The 14,781-nt window shown below is 43.6% G+C and overlaps 1 protein-coding gene across 16 annotated transcripts in view; it reads right to left on the reverse strand.

Moving 5' to 3' along the window:
- Positions 1-14,781, reverse strand: part of CLIP1 (CAP-Gly domain containing linker protein 1) — a 1,286,645-nt gene that overhangs the window by 416,444 nt on the left and 855,420 nt on the right. For all 16 annotated transcript variants that reach the window (XM_069619609.1, XM_069619610.1, XM_069619607.1 and 13 more), the window contains one exon: positions 12,089-12,304. In XM_069619609.1, the coding sequence (XP_069475710.1) occupies positions 12,089-12,304 (216 nt within the window). The remainder of the gene's footprint in view (positions 1-12,088; positions 12,305-14,781) is intronic.

The following is a 14,781-nucleotide window of genomic DNA, read 5'->3' on the forward strand; positions in this document are numbered from 1 at the left end:
CGTTCCTTGTTCCAAGATGCTGCAAAGTGCAGCTGCATCTTCCTCAAATGTATGGCCGTCCCCCTCGTATGGGGGACGGCCAAGAGGACTGCTACCATGAGACCCTGTAGGTGTTGGTACTGTCAGGGCTGGCTGGAGTAGTAATCAGGAAGAGTTTGGCTGGAGTAGTAATCAGGAAGAGTTTGTACATATAGAATTAACATTGTGGTTGCCCAAGTCAAGATGGAGAGAAAGAAACTTAATCTGATTGGTTTAAGGAACAATAGTATGTTTGGTTTGTCCGATTGGTGGATAGGATAATGGGTTGGATTCTTGGGAGGTGAGCAAGATTCTAAACTGCCTTTCATCCATAGTAATTCAGCGGCTGGTTGTGTATTAGTTAAGCTCCTTAAGTAAGGCCTTTCAGAGTTCAGAAGATTTACCAAAGAAGTAAGAAAATTGTTTGCTGAGCCAGAGTGAACTAGAAGACATCAGGTGGGATCGTTCTTTTTAAAAGCTAAAAGACTTTCGCAGTGAACTTTCATCTTTCATAAGAAAACTTAAAGAGTTAACGAGTTTTAAAGTTTACTGAGTGAAAAGACGTTTTACAGTTCTATTACTATAAGGAAACATGTGTGAAGACTGTGCGCTCAAGTTTTAAAGTTGTTTACTGCATGAAAAGTGTTTCAAGACTGTTTTAACGCGTGCGCGAGTCCGCGTGACGTCAGTAACGTTGTTATGGGAGCGCGCGGGTATTCTGAGCGATAGAGCGCGTGTTGAAATGAAAAGCGCGAGTGGTTTTTGAGCGCGTGCACATTTTTAACATGAGAGACGTTGCGTAAGAAAGTGCGTGTTGGGTTGCGATAGAGCGCAAGTCCATTTTTCAACTAAGCGCGAGTTGTTTTGAACGCGTGTACAATTTTTAAGTGAGTGACGTTGCGTATAACTGCGTGTGTTCGGTAGCGATAGAGCGCAAGTCCATTTTACTTAGCGCAAGTTGTTTTTTAGCGCGCGTACACTTGTTTTCACGCGTGCGTGTATTTGTTAATATGCGCATGTGAATTTTATACGCGAGGACAATTTTTCACATCTTGTGATTTCGCGTGTTTATCGCAAACGCGTGTCAAGAAAGAAACTATGCGTTCGTATGTGTAAAAAGAAAAGGTTCACACGCAGAAGGAGAGCAGCATTCAAGAAAGTTTATGAGTTTCTATTTAATGTAATTTTTATGCAAAAGAATTCAATTCTTCAAAGAAAGACTGCATTTCACAAAAGCATTTAAAACTCAAACTTCATAGATTTAAAAGAACTCAAAAAGCAAAGAAGAATATCTAAATCTGTAAGGTGCTTGCAAGGGTCATTACTTTAGGATTCTAAAGAGACTTGAATGGCTTGAGACTATATGCACTAAGCATTATAATTGTTTACAAGATATTCCATACAGATAATTAACCTCTAAGTCTTATACAGAGGTTTAAGAGGTAATGAAGTTAGAGTTTATTTTAAAATAATTTTAGAAAAGAAGTTTATATTAATATATTAGTAACCAAGTGTATTTGTTTACTACAGATACCAGAGCCTACCAGACGGTTGCAGGGCTGCAGTGTCTCAGATGTTATTTTCTCCAAATTCCCCTTTCCCTTTCTTGGGGTTCTCAGCTCAGCTTATACTTAAGGGTTGAGCGGTGAACTCCTGGTGAGGGGTCTGTGGGGCCAGCATCAGCTCCTGTGGAATTCAGTCAAGCCGGACCCTGACAGGATGAAAGGCCCACGATCATTTTTCCACCTGAGCTGATATGGATCCCACAGAAGCATTAGCAAGTTCCATTAGGGACATGTTTTCAGAGTTAAAGGAGGAGATGAGGGCTGTGCGAAAAGAGAACCAAGAATTACAAGTTAAGTTTGAAGAATTAAACTCTAAGGTTATCCGGAGGGATGAGGACATTTCTTTGGAGTCAAGAGTTTCAGAGAATCCTAGTAAAGAATTACCAGTGTTAATTAGAGGGGATTTGGGTGAAGGAACGAGTTCTCAGGGGATAAGTAGGGGAAGTTTGAATATACCTATAGGTCCAGTCCCTTTAGCACCTCCAGAACGTTTTTGGGGAGATGCCAAGAAATGCCAAATTTTCCTTCCACAGTGTGAACTTCATTTCCTTTGTAGACCTGAAGCTTTTAATACAGATGCTACTAAAATAGCTTTTATGCTGTCTTACTTTACTGGTGAGGCGGCAACTTGGGCAGTGTTATTAGTTGGTCAAGAGAATCCTATACTAAAGAACTTGTTAGCCTTCAAGTTAGAATTTTAAAAAATGTTTGACAGACGACCATTATCTCAAGAAGTTGATGGAGAATTATTAGAGTTAAAACAGGGAACCAAAGATTTAGTGTCTTACATCACACAGTTTAGATCTTTAGTATTAGAGAGCAATTGGCCAGAAGAGAAGCAATCATCTTTGTTTTATAGAGGCTTGAGAGAGGAGTTAAAAGATGCTTTATCTACAATTGTTAATAGACCCACTTCATGTGAAGATTTAATTAATCTAGTCATACAAATTGATTATAGATTAGGGGAGCGCAAGGCTGAGCGTAGAAGAGGAGGAGTTGAGCAACCCAGAGTTTTCCCTAGAGTTGATAAGGGAAGATTATAATTTGTAAATAAAGAATTGAGAACTGGGAATGCAGAGAGAGTAAATAAAGTGACAGGTTCATTCACTAAGGATGAGAAGGATAGGCAAAGGCAGAATAATTTATGTTTATATTGTGGTAGATCAGGACATTTTGTTGGAAATTGCCCTTGGTGTCCAAAAACCTCTTCGTCTACAAACAGTTCCAGAAATCAACAAGTGGCAAATACAATCCAAGCTGCGGTACCACATATTACATTGAATGTATCCTTGTATATCAAAGAGGAATTAAAGGGAAGTGGTCCTGGAGCCACTGGTAACTTCATGGATTGGAATGTGGTTAAAGATATGAATGTCCCTTACATTGTAAAAAATATACCAGAGAATGGGCGAGCGGTGGATGGGTCTTAACTAACTTCAGGTTTAATTACACATGAAACAATTCCATTGGGGATGGAAATTGGAGGACACTGGGAGGAAATTGTGTTTGAGTTAATAGATACTTCACAGTTGAAAATAATTTTGGGAATGCCCTGGTTGACGTATCATAACCCTCAGATTGATTGGGGAAGAAGAGTGGTAAAATTGGATTCTTCGTTTTGTGTTACAAATTGCTGTAAGGAAAAAGTTCAGGAGGATGTTTCCGATAGTTGTTCAGAAGTAGTGGAAGGTTTGGTGGAATTGGGAACTTTAGTACATTCTATTGGGGCAGTAATTGGAGAATTACCAAAGTGTTATCAAGATTTTAATGATGTGTTTAGTGAAAAGGAAGCTAACGAATTACCTCCTCATCGAGAATACGATTGTAAAATTGATTTAGAACCAGGAGCCCACATTCCTTGCAGTCGCATCTATGCCCTGACTGAGAAAGAGAATTAACATTTAAAAGATTACATTCAAGAAAATCTGGCTAAGGGGTTCATCAGGCACTCTCAGTCGCCAGCAGCTTCTCCACTATTTTTTGTTCCAAAAAAGGAAGGTACTTTACGGACATGTATCAATTATAGGGCATTGAATAAAATTACAGTTAAAAATAGATATCCTCTGCCCTTAATCTCTGTGATGTTGGACCAGATTCAAGGAGCTTCAGTGTTTACCAAATTAGATCTTCGTGGTGCATACCATTTGGTGCGGGTACGTCAAGGTGATGAATGGAAAAGAGCATTTAGAACAAAATTTGGTCTTTTTGAATATCAAGTAATGCCATTCGGACTGTGCAACGCCCCGGCGGCTTTTCAATTTTTTTATAAATGAAGTGTTGAGAGATTTTATTGACATTTTTGTAGTAGTATACATTGATGACATTCTCATTTTTTCTAAGGATCTACTGCAACATGAAGAACATGTTAAGAAAGTTCTACAGCAACTAAGGGAAAATAAATTATTTGTTAAGTTAGAAAAGAGCCAATTCCATACCCAAGAAGTGGAATTTTTGGATTTCATTATTTCACCCAAAGGTTTGGAAATGGACATAAAGAAAATTAAAGCAGTAGAACAGTGGCCCATTCCAACTTGTGTAAAAGATATTCAAAGCTTTCTGGGTTTTGCGAATTTTTACAGGAGATTCATAAAAGATTTCTCTCAAACTGTTTATCCCATCACCAAATTATTGAAGAAAGGAATGAAATTTGAGTGGAAAGATGAAGCGGATCAGGCCTTTAAAAAATTGAAGAACTGTTTTACATCTGGACCAATTTAATTACATCCCGATCCTTCCCAACCATTTTTTGTTGAAGCAGATGCTTCCAATACTGCAATTGGAGCAGTACTTTCTCAAAGGCATCCTGAAACTGGGCAACTGCATCCTGTGGCCTATCTATCCAAGAAGTTGCTTCCTGCTGAGATAAACTACACGATTACTGATAGAGAACTCCTTGCAATCAAGAAGGCATTTCAAGAATGGAGACATTATCTGTTAGGAGCAAGATTCACAATAACAGTTTTAACTGATCATAGGAATCTTCTGTTTTCGAAATCTGCTAGAACCTTATCACCAAGACAACTTAGATGGTCACTTTTCTTTTCAGAATATGATTTTGTGATAACATTCAAGCCAGGGCGGTTAAACGGTAAAGCGGACGCTTTATCTCGACAAAGTTCTTCAGATGAGGTAGAAAATCATTTATTACCTGAGCCAGTGATTGCAGAAGATAGATTTATTCTAAGTATTACAAAAGAAGAGAATCTGCTTCTTGAAAAGATTCGAAGGGAATTACCGGAAAAGGCAATTCAATCTTGGCTTGCGGAAGATTCTGGAAGACATTTAATTAATGGATTTCCATATGTCCATTCTAAAATTTACCTTCCAAGTAAAGAACTGCAAAAGGAAATTATGGAAGAATGTCATGAATCAGAGTTGGTGGGTCATCCTGGTATTCGTAAGACAATTGAATTGGTGGAAGCAAAGTTCTGGTGGAAAGAGATGAAAAAAGATATTGAAGACTATGTGAAAACTTGTGAAGTCTGTGCTCGAGTGAAATCAGGAGGAGGAAAACCATCTGCATTACTTAACCCGTTACCAGTACCCCCTAGTCCATGGTTTACAATCTCTATGGATTATATTGTAGATCTTCCTAAAGATCAAGGTTACACTACAGTATTAGTAGTTGTGGATTTACTGACCAAAGCTGGGCATTTCATTCCCATGAAAGGAGAGGCCTCTGCAAGGAATCTGGCAAAAAGCTTTTTGCAAGAAGTGGTGCGACTCCATGGATTACCAACACAAATTATATCAGATTGAGGGTCTCAATTCATTTCTAAGTTTTGGCGAGCTTTCTGTAAGGAGTGGGGGGATTGAGATAAAGCTTTCTTCAGGTTATCATCCACAAACCAATGGCCAAACAGAACGAGTAAATCAGGAGTTAGAAAAATATATCAGAATTTATTGGCAGGAGAAAGGGAGCTGAGTGGATCTTCTTTGGTTGGCAGAGTTTAGCTATAATAATTCTGTCAAAGACTCTACTAATCATTCTCCTTTTTTCAGTAATTACGGTTTTCATCCACGATTTTTGAAAGAAGTGTTACCATCTGAGTATTCCAATCCAGAGGTTGAGCATCGTTCGACTAGTATTAGGGATGGTTTAGAAAAATTAAAGAAAACTTTGGAGTTAAGTAAATTAAGGTTTAAGGCCTTTGCTGATAGAAAACGTCAAAACGCACCACATTATCAGGTGGGTCAAAAAGTTTGGTTGTCCACAAAAAATCTACGCTTAAAGGGAAGAACTAAATTTAACCCGAAATTTATTGGTCCATTTGAAATTGAAAAGATAATAAATCCAGTGGCAATCAGGCTGAAATTACCCCCCAGTATCAAAAGTCATCCTACATTTCATGTCAGTTTAGTTAAACCTTGTGTGTTAGGGACTAGATTGGGAAAACCACCACCAACAGTTTTTACAGCGGAGAATGAAGAAGAGTTTGAAGTTAAGAACATTTTAGATTCCAGGTTTGTTAGAGGTACTTTGCAGTATCTTATTGATTGAAGGGGATTTGGGCCTGAAGAAAGGTCTTGGGGGGATCAGATTGATGTACATGCCCCTCAATTAATAAGACAGTTTCATAGAAAGTTCCCTGCTAAGCCAGGCCCTGGGACAGGGCTTTGAAGAAGGGGTACTGTCAGGGCTGGCTGGAGTAGTAATCAGGAAGAGTTTGGCTGGAGTAGTAATCAGGAAGAGCTTGTACATAGAATTAACATTGTGGTTGCCCAAGTCAAGATGGAGAGAAAGAAACTTAATCTGATTGATTTAAGGAACAATAGTATGTTTGGTTTGTCTGATTGGTGGATAGGATAATGGGTTGGATTCTTGGGAGGTGAGCAAGATTCTAAACTGCCTTTCATCCATAGTAATTCAGCGGCTGGTTGTGTATTAGTTAAGCTCCTTAAGTAAGGCCTTTCAGAGTTCAGAAGATTTACCAAAGAAGTAAGAAAATCGTTTGCTGAGCCAGAGTGAACTAGAAGACATCAGGTGGGATCGTTCTTTTTAAAAGTTAAAAGATTTTCACAGTGAACTTTCATCTTTCATAAGAAAACTTAAAGAGTTAACGAGTTTTAAAGTTTACTGAGTGAAAAGACGTTTTACAGTTCTATTACTATAAGGAAACACGTGTGAAGACTGTGCGCTCAAGTTTTAAAGTTGTTTACTGCATGAAAAGTGTTTCAAGACTGTTTTAAAGCGTGCGCGAGTCCGCGTGACGCCAGTAACGTTGTTATGGGAGCGCGTGGGTATTCTGAGGGATAGAGCGCGTGTCCAAATGAATAGCGCGAGTGGTTTTTGAGCGCGTGCACATTTTTAACGTGAGAGACGTTGCGTAAGAAAGCACATGTTGGGTTGCGATAGAGCGCAAGTCCATTTTTTAACTAAGCACGAGTTGTTTTGAACGCGTGTACAATTTTTAAGTGAGTGACGTTGCGTATAACCGTGTGTGTTCGGTAGCGATAGAGCGCGAGTCCATTTTATTTAGCGCAAGTTGTTTTTTAGCACGCGTAGACTTGTTTTCACGCGTGCGTGTATTTGTTAATATGCGCATGTGAATTTTATACGCAAGGACAATTTTTCACGTCTTGTGATTTCGCGTGTTTATCGCAAACGCGTGTCACGAAAGAAACTATGCGTTCGTATGTGTAAAAAAAAAAGGTTCACACGCAGAAGGAGAACAGCATTCAAGAAAGTTTATGAGTTTCTATTTAATGTCAATTTTATGCAAAAGGAATTCAATTCTTCAAAGAAAGACTGCATTTCACAAAAGCATTTAAAACTCAAACTTCATAGATTTAAAAGAACTCAAAAAGCAAAGAAGAATATCTAAATCTGTAAGGTGCTTGCAAGGGTCATTACTTTAGGATTCCAAAGAGACTTGAATGGCTTGAGACTATATGCACTAAGCATTATAATTGTTTACAAGATATTCCATACAGATAATTAACCTCTAAGTCTTATACAGAGGTTTAAGAGGTAATGAAGTTAGAGTTTATTTTAAAATAATTTTAGAAAAAAGTTTATATTAATATATAAGTAACCATGTGTATTTGTTTACTACAGATACCAGAGCCTACCAGACGGTTGCAGGGCTGCAGTGTCTCAGTTGTTATTTTCTCCAAATTCCCCTTTCCCTTTCTTGGGGTTCTCAGCTCAACTTATACTTAAGGGTTGAGAGGTGAACTCCTGGTGAGGGGCTGTGGGGCCAGCATTAGCTCCTGTGGAATTCAGTCAAGCCGGACCCTGACAGGTGCCACCAAGCCGAGGTCACTTCTCTGCTGAGGAAGTGTGCCAAGGCCCTCTTGATGGCCATGATCTTGTCCTCCGAGGGAAAACACCCCGGAGCATGTGTCCCAAATGAGGCCCAAGAAGGTCAGTCTCTGCATAGGCTGCAGCTGCGACTTCTTGCGGTTGAGTGAAAAACCCAGCTCGTGCAGTGTGTTCGTAAGAGCGTGCGAAGTGTGTTACACCGCTTCCGGAGATGATGCCCTGGCGAGCCAGTTGTCGAGGTACGTGTAGATGTGGTGACCCTGAGCCCTGGGGAGAGCTGCCACTGTATTCATCAGCCTGGTAAAGACCCTGGGGGCCGAGTTGAGGCAGAAAGGAAGGACCTTGTGTTGGAAATAGTAGCTCATGATCCTGAATCGTAGAAAGGTACAATGAGGCTGCCAGATCGGGACGTGTAGGTACGTGTCCTTCAGATCCAGGGAGCACATCCAGCCTTCCTTGCACAATGTCTCTGCTATCAAAGCTGGCACAATCATCTTAAATTTTTGTAGAGGAAGGGAGAGGTTGAGGGTGGAAAGGACCAGCACAACTCTCTGGGCCACCTGGTTCTTTTTCTGAATGGCGAAAATCCTGGAGGAAAAGCCCAAGCCTCGCTGGGACTTTCTCCACGGCCTGGCTCTCGACGATCGACCGGATCTCCGCCAAAAGAGTTGCTGTCCCAACCTGTGGGAGTGGAGGGGAGGAGGGAGGAGAGGCTGGGTTAGTGAGGCGGTACCCCGTGGAGACTACCGAGAGGATCCAGGGGTTCACAAAATTCTGTCACCAGAAATGTTCATGGAGAGCAAGCCTGCCCCCCCCACTGGAGACGCGTGGACCCGGAGGGGCGTGTCATGCCTTCTTTCCCTCTGAGGCTGTTGCATACAAGGGGCATACCCTCCATATGTACGCCCCTTGTCCGAGCGCTGCTGTGACTGGGTGTACGTTTTGGGCTTGGTCTTTGTCAAGATGGATAAAGTCTTGCCCGTTTGTGAGCTATTTTTCTTTTTGTCCAGCTCCTCGTCCATTGTGGAGTGGAAGAGGTCACCCCCTTCGAACAGAAGATGTAAGATGCGTTCCTGGACATTCGGGTTGAATTTTATTGCACAGAGCCAGGCAGTTCTTCTCATGTCCGCGGCAATGCAGCCGGCACGGCCAGAGGTGTCAATGTGGGCCACCGTGGACTCCATGATGTCCTGCGCCACAATCTTGGCCTCTGCCAATCCCGCCTTCAATCGTGATTGGCTCTGTGCCAGAAGCTCTGGGAGGAAATACACAATTTCCAGCCATAGCCTTTGGTTAATGGCTGCCAGCATGGCATCTGCGTTGGCTTGACGAAGGTGAAAAGGATGCGTTGGAATACAGCTTATTCACGTACGCCTCCAAAATCATCTCCTCCTTGCCTAGCAGCGCCGCAGAGGAGGAGGCTGAGGACGACTGAGGCTTGGGGTATAGTGATGCCGCAGTGATCAGCGAGGAGTGTGGCTGAGGGTAGGCCGATAGCAAGATTGTATCCCCCTCCATCTGCCTGTACTTGGCATACAGGCGTTTATTTACCGGCTGGACCGAGTGAGGCTTGAGCCAACCCTTATTGAGCAAGGCAACTACGTCCTTCTGCATTGGGATCCCCATTCTGGTCACGGGACATAGCGTGATGACTTCTGCAAGGGCCCCTCCGGTTGAGGAAGGCCCAATTACTCTGCCAGCTCTGCAAGACGTCCATGGAAGGCCTTGGCTGAAGATGGTGTGTCGGGGTCCTCCTCCTTATCCGTGTCCACCCGAGGGTCCGGTTAGGTACGGCACCGGAGGAGGGGTGTTGGGAGTCGAGGGCTGAGGTGTGGAAACCGGAGCTAGAGGCTGTGGCGGAGGCTGGAGCGGAACCGCCTGTGCAATCGGTTGGGGGCCCAGAGCGGACTGTTGAGGCTGAACAGGGCCGAAGGGTGCCTGTACCGGAGCCTGTGGCGCCAGAGCCATTGGCGGTAGCACGTCCCTAATGGCGTCCCTGAGGTGCCCCTGAGGATGACCCCATCCAAGGAGATTTCATGAGCCAAAGGAATCGTTCAAAGAACTGTCCTTGCAGGTCGGGTTGGTGGTAGGCGATATTGAAGCGAGCGGCTGTTGGAGCCGTTGCATGCCCTGCCCATATGGCTGCAGCGGGAACCTGCCTTGCGCAAAAGGATGGGTAAGCTGTAGACCACATACCTGGTTGACACCAGTCCCACCTTGACACACAATCCTGCACCTGCTGCCTTCCTTGGAGCGGCATCGGCCAGATGTCTGGATCATCTGGCACGGCAGCCATTTTGTCGAACTGTCTTCCACGTGCCTGCGTCGTGTTGCTCGGCTCGCTGGGCCCTGTCTCGTCCAGGACTCTTGAGTGTGTATCATGGGGCCTGGTAGGCGTTTCGCCTCAGTGGATCTGCTGGTAGAAATGCATACAGGCACCCCCTCGGACATGTTGCCGGTACTAGGGCGTAGCGCCTCAGGTGAAGACCCGGTAAAAGAACCTTCCGGTCCCTCAGCACTGTCACCGGGAGGATCCACTGACCCCTCGGCTTGTCAGTCGGTAGCTGATTCAGCCTCGGTACTTGTGCTGGAATGAGGACCTGGGTGGTCCCTCCCGCGCGGGCGAGTCCATGGGAAGGAGTCTCCCTTGCGGGATGCACTGGAAAAGAGCAGCCCTACCTTGGGCCTGGATCGATGATAGATGAAGTCCTTTAGGTCCTTTCGAGGCAATCTCTGTAAGAGATCCCTCCACTTGGCTAGTCTGTTCTTCGGAGACCTTGAGGAAAGCGGATCGGAGCTGGTACAAGCTTGCCATCCGTGGTCTGAGCCAAGGCACCGTAGGGAGAGGGCGTGGGGGTCTTTAGTCGGGAAGAGCACGTCGCAGGATGGACACCTGCTGAACCCTGTAGAAGTCGACATGTGCCGGGGAGGAGCATGACACCTGAGGACTGAGTACCTGAATGATAAAAAGACAAAAAAGAAATAAGAGAAGAAGTATTCGCACGTGGAATTACATGGCCGAAGCCAAACCCAGGAGCGCTGGTGAATTCAGCCCGTTCCCGTCGAATCGTAAAAGGGGACTGGGTGTGGCGCCAGAGGGCAGAGTCAGGGCAGCGCATGCTGCCAGAGCCGCACACCTGCGCGCCTCTAAATTTAAAGGGGAAGAAGGTTTTTTCTGGTGAAAAAGGTTCCGTCTCCCATCCCCTGGAAGGGACACCCATACAGTATGGAGGAAAGGGGACGGGACATAAGAGTACATCTTCTGGATCAAAACTTATTCCGATTCCCAAATGTCAAGGCAGCTGATTTTGAGGCATTTACTATCAAACCTAACATTCATACATATGGCAGATGCATTCATTAATTGTTGCAAGTAATTCAATGCATCTGATCCTTTGACCTCTATAACCATCCTGACACCACCCTCTGAATTCTGGACAGACATACAATCCTTGGTAGTATCATTATTTGATGGGAAGGCTCTCCACTCAGGAATCTATGCCATAGTTCTGCCACCAGCTAGAGTAGTACATGATACCACAGTCCGACTGACAACATCAGAAAATTAAAAGAAATCTACCCTAATACTGAGGGAGCTACACTGGCTATCCACGCCAGCTTGCATCAGCTTGCATTACATATAAAGCTGTCAACTCAAGCAGAACCCTACCAAGCAGAAATGTATCATCCGTAGAGCCCTGCATAATTCCAGAACCTACAACATTGAGAGACTGGAAACAAAGAATACAAGGAAACAGGTTTTCCTGTTATGTGCTAGCCCTTTCCAATCCAACATCTATCTTTTCGTCCCTATCATTCTTGCAGTTCGGGAAAGACCTTGCCATCTGTCCTTGGAACTCCTTAAATTGCAATGTGAACCACAAAACATCGAAAAGGTAGACATGCCCACCAGCCAGCTGCCGGTGACCCCTCCTTTGGCATTGATCTACCATGTGTACAGCATTCCACTTCTTCTGAGCATTGTTTGCGCTCTGCATGTACAACACAAATGTACATACACAAACACACATGCATGCATGCAGAGAATTTTGTGCACAACGGACCTTATCACTGCAACTCAATTCAGTCACAGAAATCAACAGATTCTGACCACCGTTGTCAATCATAATTTGCCACAAATTAAGCAGTCAATGAAGACGCTGTGAAATGGGAGGAAAGACTGGTTAAACTGATTTGTGTGCCTCCTGAAATATTTCTTGGTATTGGGCAGTCTACTTACATTGGCTTGTTCAGCTTGTTTCTGAAGTTCTATTAACTGTGTCTCAAGCTCACTGTTCTTGGCTTGGGCGGCCTTCAGCATTTCTTCAGTGTCCTGCATACTGCGCTTCAGTTCATTGACAGTCAACTCGTACTTGGCGTTCATCTCAGAAACACGACTCTCGTGGAGATGTTCCAGTTCTTTATTCTGTTTTTGAGTGTCCTGCACATGTTTTTCCTAGAAAACATGCTGATTATAAGTGATCCGTAAAGAAGACACAATTACACAGCACACTTGTGTATTTTCATTTATTAGAAGCAATAGTGTAATTTCAAACAGAAATTACATTAAAGGATACACTGCAGAAGCCGCATGCAGTACCTAGGTAAGGTGATATACAAGATGTTACAGTTGTATGGATGAAGCAGGCCTGGTGGTGATGGGACAATATATGGACCTGGTTTGTTTGTTTGTTTATTTATAGGGCGCCCAAAAACCCTTGGGTAGCTGGGCGCACAGAATAACAAGAATGCTTAGAACTTGGTTACAGGTTGCATATTACAGGTTGTTGGTAACATAAATTGTATACAGTAATTACATTATGTACATTCTTTACATGTAAGGGTGGAAAGGTAACAAATTATATACAGTAAATACATTATGTACATTGTACATGCAAGAGTGGAGGGGTATGTGTGTCATCAGGTCACAATGCTCAGGGTCACCGGTTTCAGAGGTCATTGCGCCGAAGCCAGGTGCGGGTATGGTGCCTGAAGCTGTTGTAGGCTGGTCCCTTCTCAGTTAAACTGGTAGGGCGTTCCAGTACTGGGCTGCTTGCACAGGGAAGCTATTACCTCCTGTTTTTTTTAGTCGGAATCTAGGGGTTTTGAGGCAGAAAGAGTTGGCTGTTCCGGTTGGTCGTGCAGTGGTTTTTCTTATTATTCTATCCCTAAGGTATGGGGGGGCTGCATTGTTCAGACATTTGAATGTTAGTGTGACAATTTTGAAGGTGATCCTATCGCTAATTTCTAGCCGGTTGTATTTTCTCCGTACATTCGAGATGTGCTCTCTAGCTGGGAGTTTCAGGGCAATTCTGAGCGCGTTGTTTTGTAGGGTTTGAAGTTTATTGATGATGTATTTATTTGTGCCTGCATAAAGTGCATTGCAGTAATCCAGTTTTGAGAGGATTAGTGCATTGGCTAGGATAATGCAGCTAGCTGGTGAGAGGAAGGGTCTGCATGCTTTAATAAGTTTACCGGTATAGGCTGTGGATGAAGCCAGGGAGTTCACTTGTTTCCTTAGGGACAAAGTGGAGTCCAAATAGAAACCAAGGGTTTTCACCTCTTTGGCAACGGGGATTATATTGCCATCGATATTGAAGGAGATGTAGTTGGAATCAAGTTTTTTTAGGTTGTTGGGTGAGCCTAGAATGAGGATCTCTGTTTTTTCATCATCCATGCCTGAATGAGGGTGTACATTTTGTTTACTAAAGCTGTATCCGTAGTGAAATTTCCCGAAAGGGGGATGAGGATCTGGGTGTCGTTTGCATAATTTGTGTAGGTGACACCCAGTCTGTCTAATTTGTCGAATAGAGGTTTAGTAAAGATATTAAACATCGTTGGCGAGACACAAGAGCCCTGTGGGACTCCACATGTTGTCTGGATAGGGTCTGCAGAGTCTAAGGTGGAGAAGACTCGCATGCTTCGGTTGTCGAGAAAGGATTGGATCCAGGCTATGGCTTCACTTGAGACGTGGGTGGCTGACGTCAGGTGTTTGCAGAGTACTGCGTGGTCCACTAGGTCAAAAGCCCCCGACAGATCAAGGAGGAGTAGCATAGCTGTGTTTCCTTTATCGTTGAGCTCATCAATTTGGGCTTTGAGATCTATAAGGGCGGTCTCAGTGCCCTGTTGCGGTCTGAAGCCCGATTGACGAGTGCCGAGGAGTTGGTTGGTCTCTAGGTATTTTGGGATTTGGAGATAGGCCACTCTGTCAATTATCTTCAGGAGGAAAGGGACAGTAGTGATGGGTCTATAGTTGGTGGGGATGGAGGGGTCTAAGGTTTGTTTTTTAAGCAGGGGGAGAACCCAGGACTCTTTTAAGCTACTTGGGACGGTGCTAGATGAGAAGGAGGCATTGATGAGTTTGGTGACGAAGGGGGCAAGGTCTCTAGCGGCATCCTTGATTATCTGGGCCGGGCAGTAATCACCTTTGCAATTGGATGGTTTTAGTGAAGCAATGATTTTTTCAGTTTCATGTGTGGAAACTTTAGAGAATTTGAAGGGAGTTAGGCTAGGTTTGAGCGTGGGCGTGGTCATGCTGGGAATTTCACTAAGAGGGAGCAAGGTTTTTTTATAGCAATTTTTGTTTGTAGTGTTTTTACTTTATTAGCGAGGGCATTTTGGATATTTGTACACCATTGCTTGTCTTTGGGTAGGTTATCAGGTGGTGATATGGGGGATTTGAGTTCTCGCAAGATTGCGAATAGTTCCTTTGTATTGGAGCATACTTTGGAAATTCAGTCGTTATAGACTTCTTTTTTAGCTTGGATGATTGCTTTCTTATAATGTGTAGCGCACAATTTCAGTTTAAGTTTATTTTCAGCTGTAGGGGAGTGTTGCCATACAGTTTCAAGCTTCCTTACACTGTTAAGTGGGTAAAACAGTGTGAACATTTAGGTCTTATAGCCAGTATTCACATAATTACAGTTTACATGT

The sequence above is a fragment of the Ambystoma mexicanum genome, chromosome 10 (assembly GCF_040938575.1).
Source record: "Ambystoma mexicanum isolate Mex_15411 chromosome 10, UKY_AmexF1_1, whole genome shotgun sequence".
NCBI lineage: Eukaryota > Metazoa > Chordata > Amphibia > Caudata > Ambystomatidae > Ambystoma > Ambystoma mexicanum.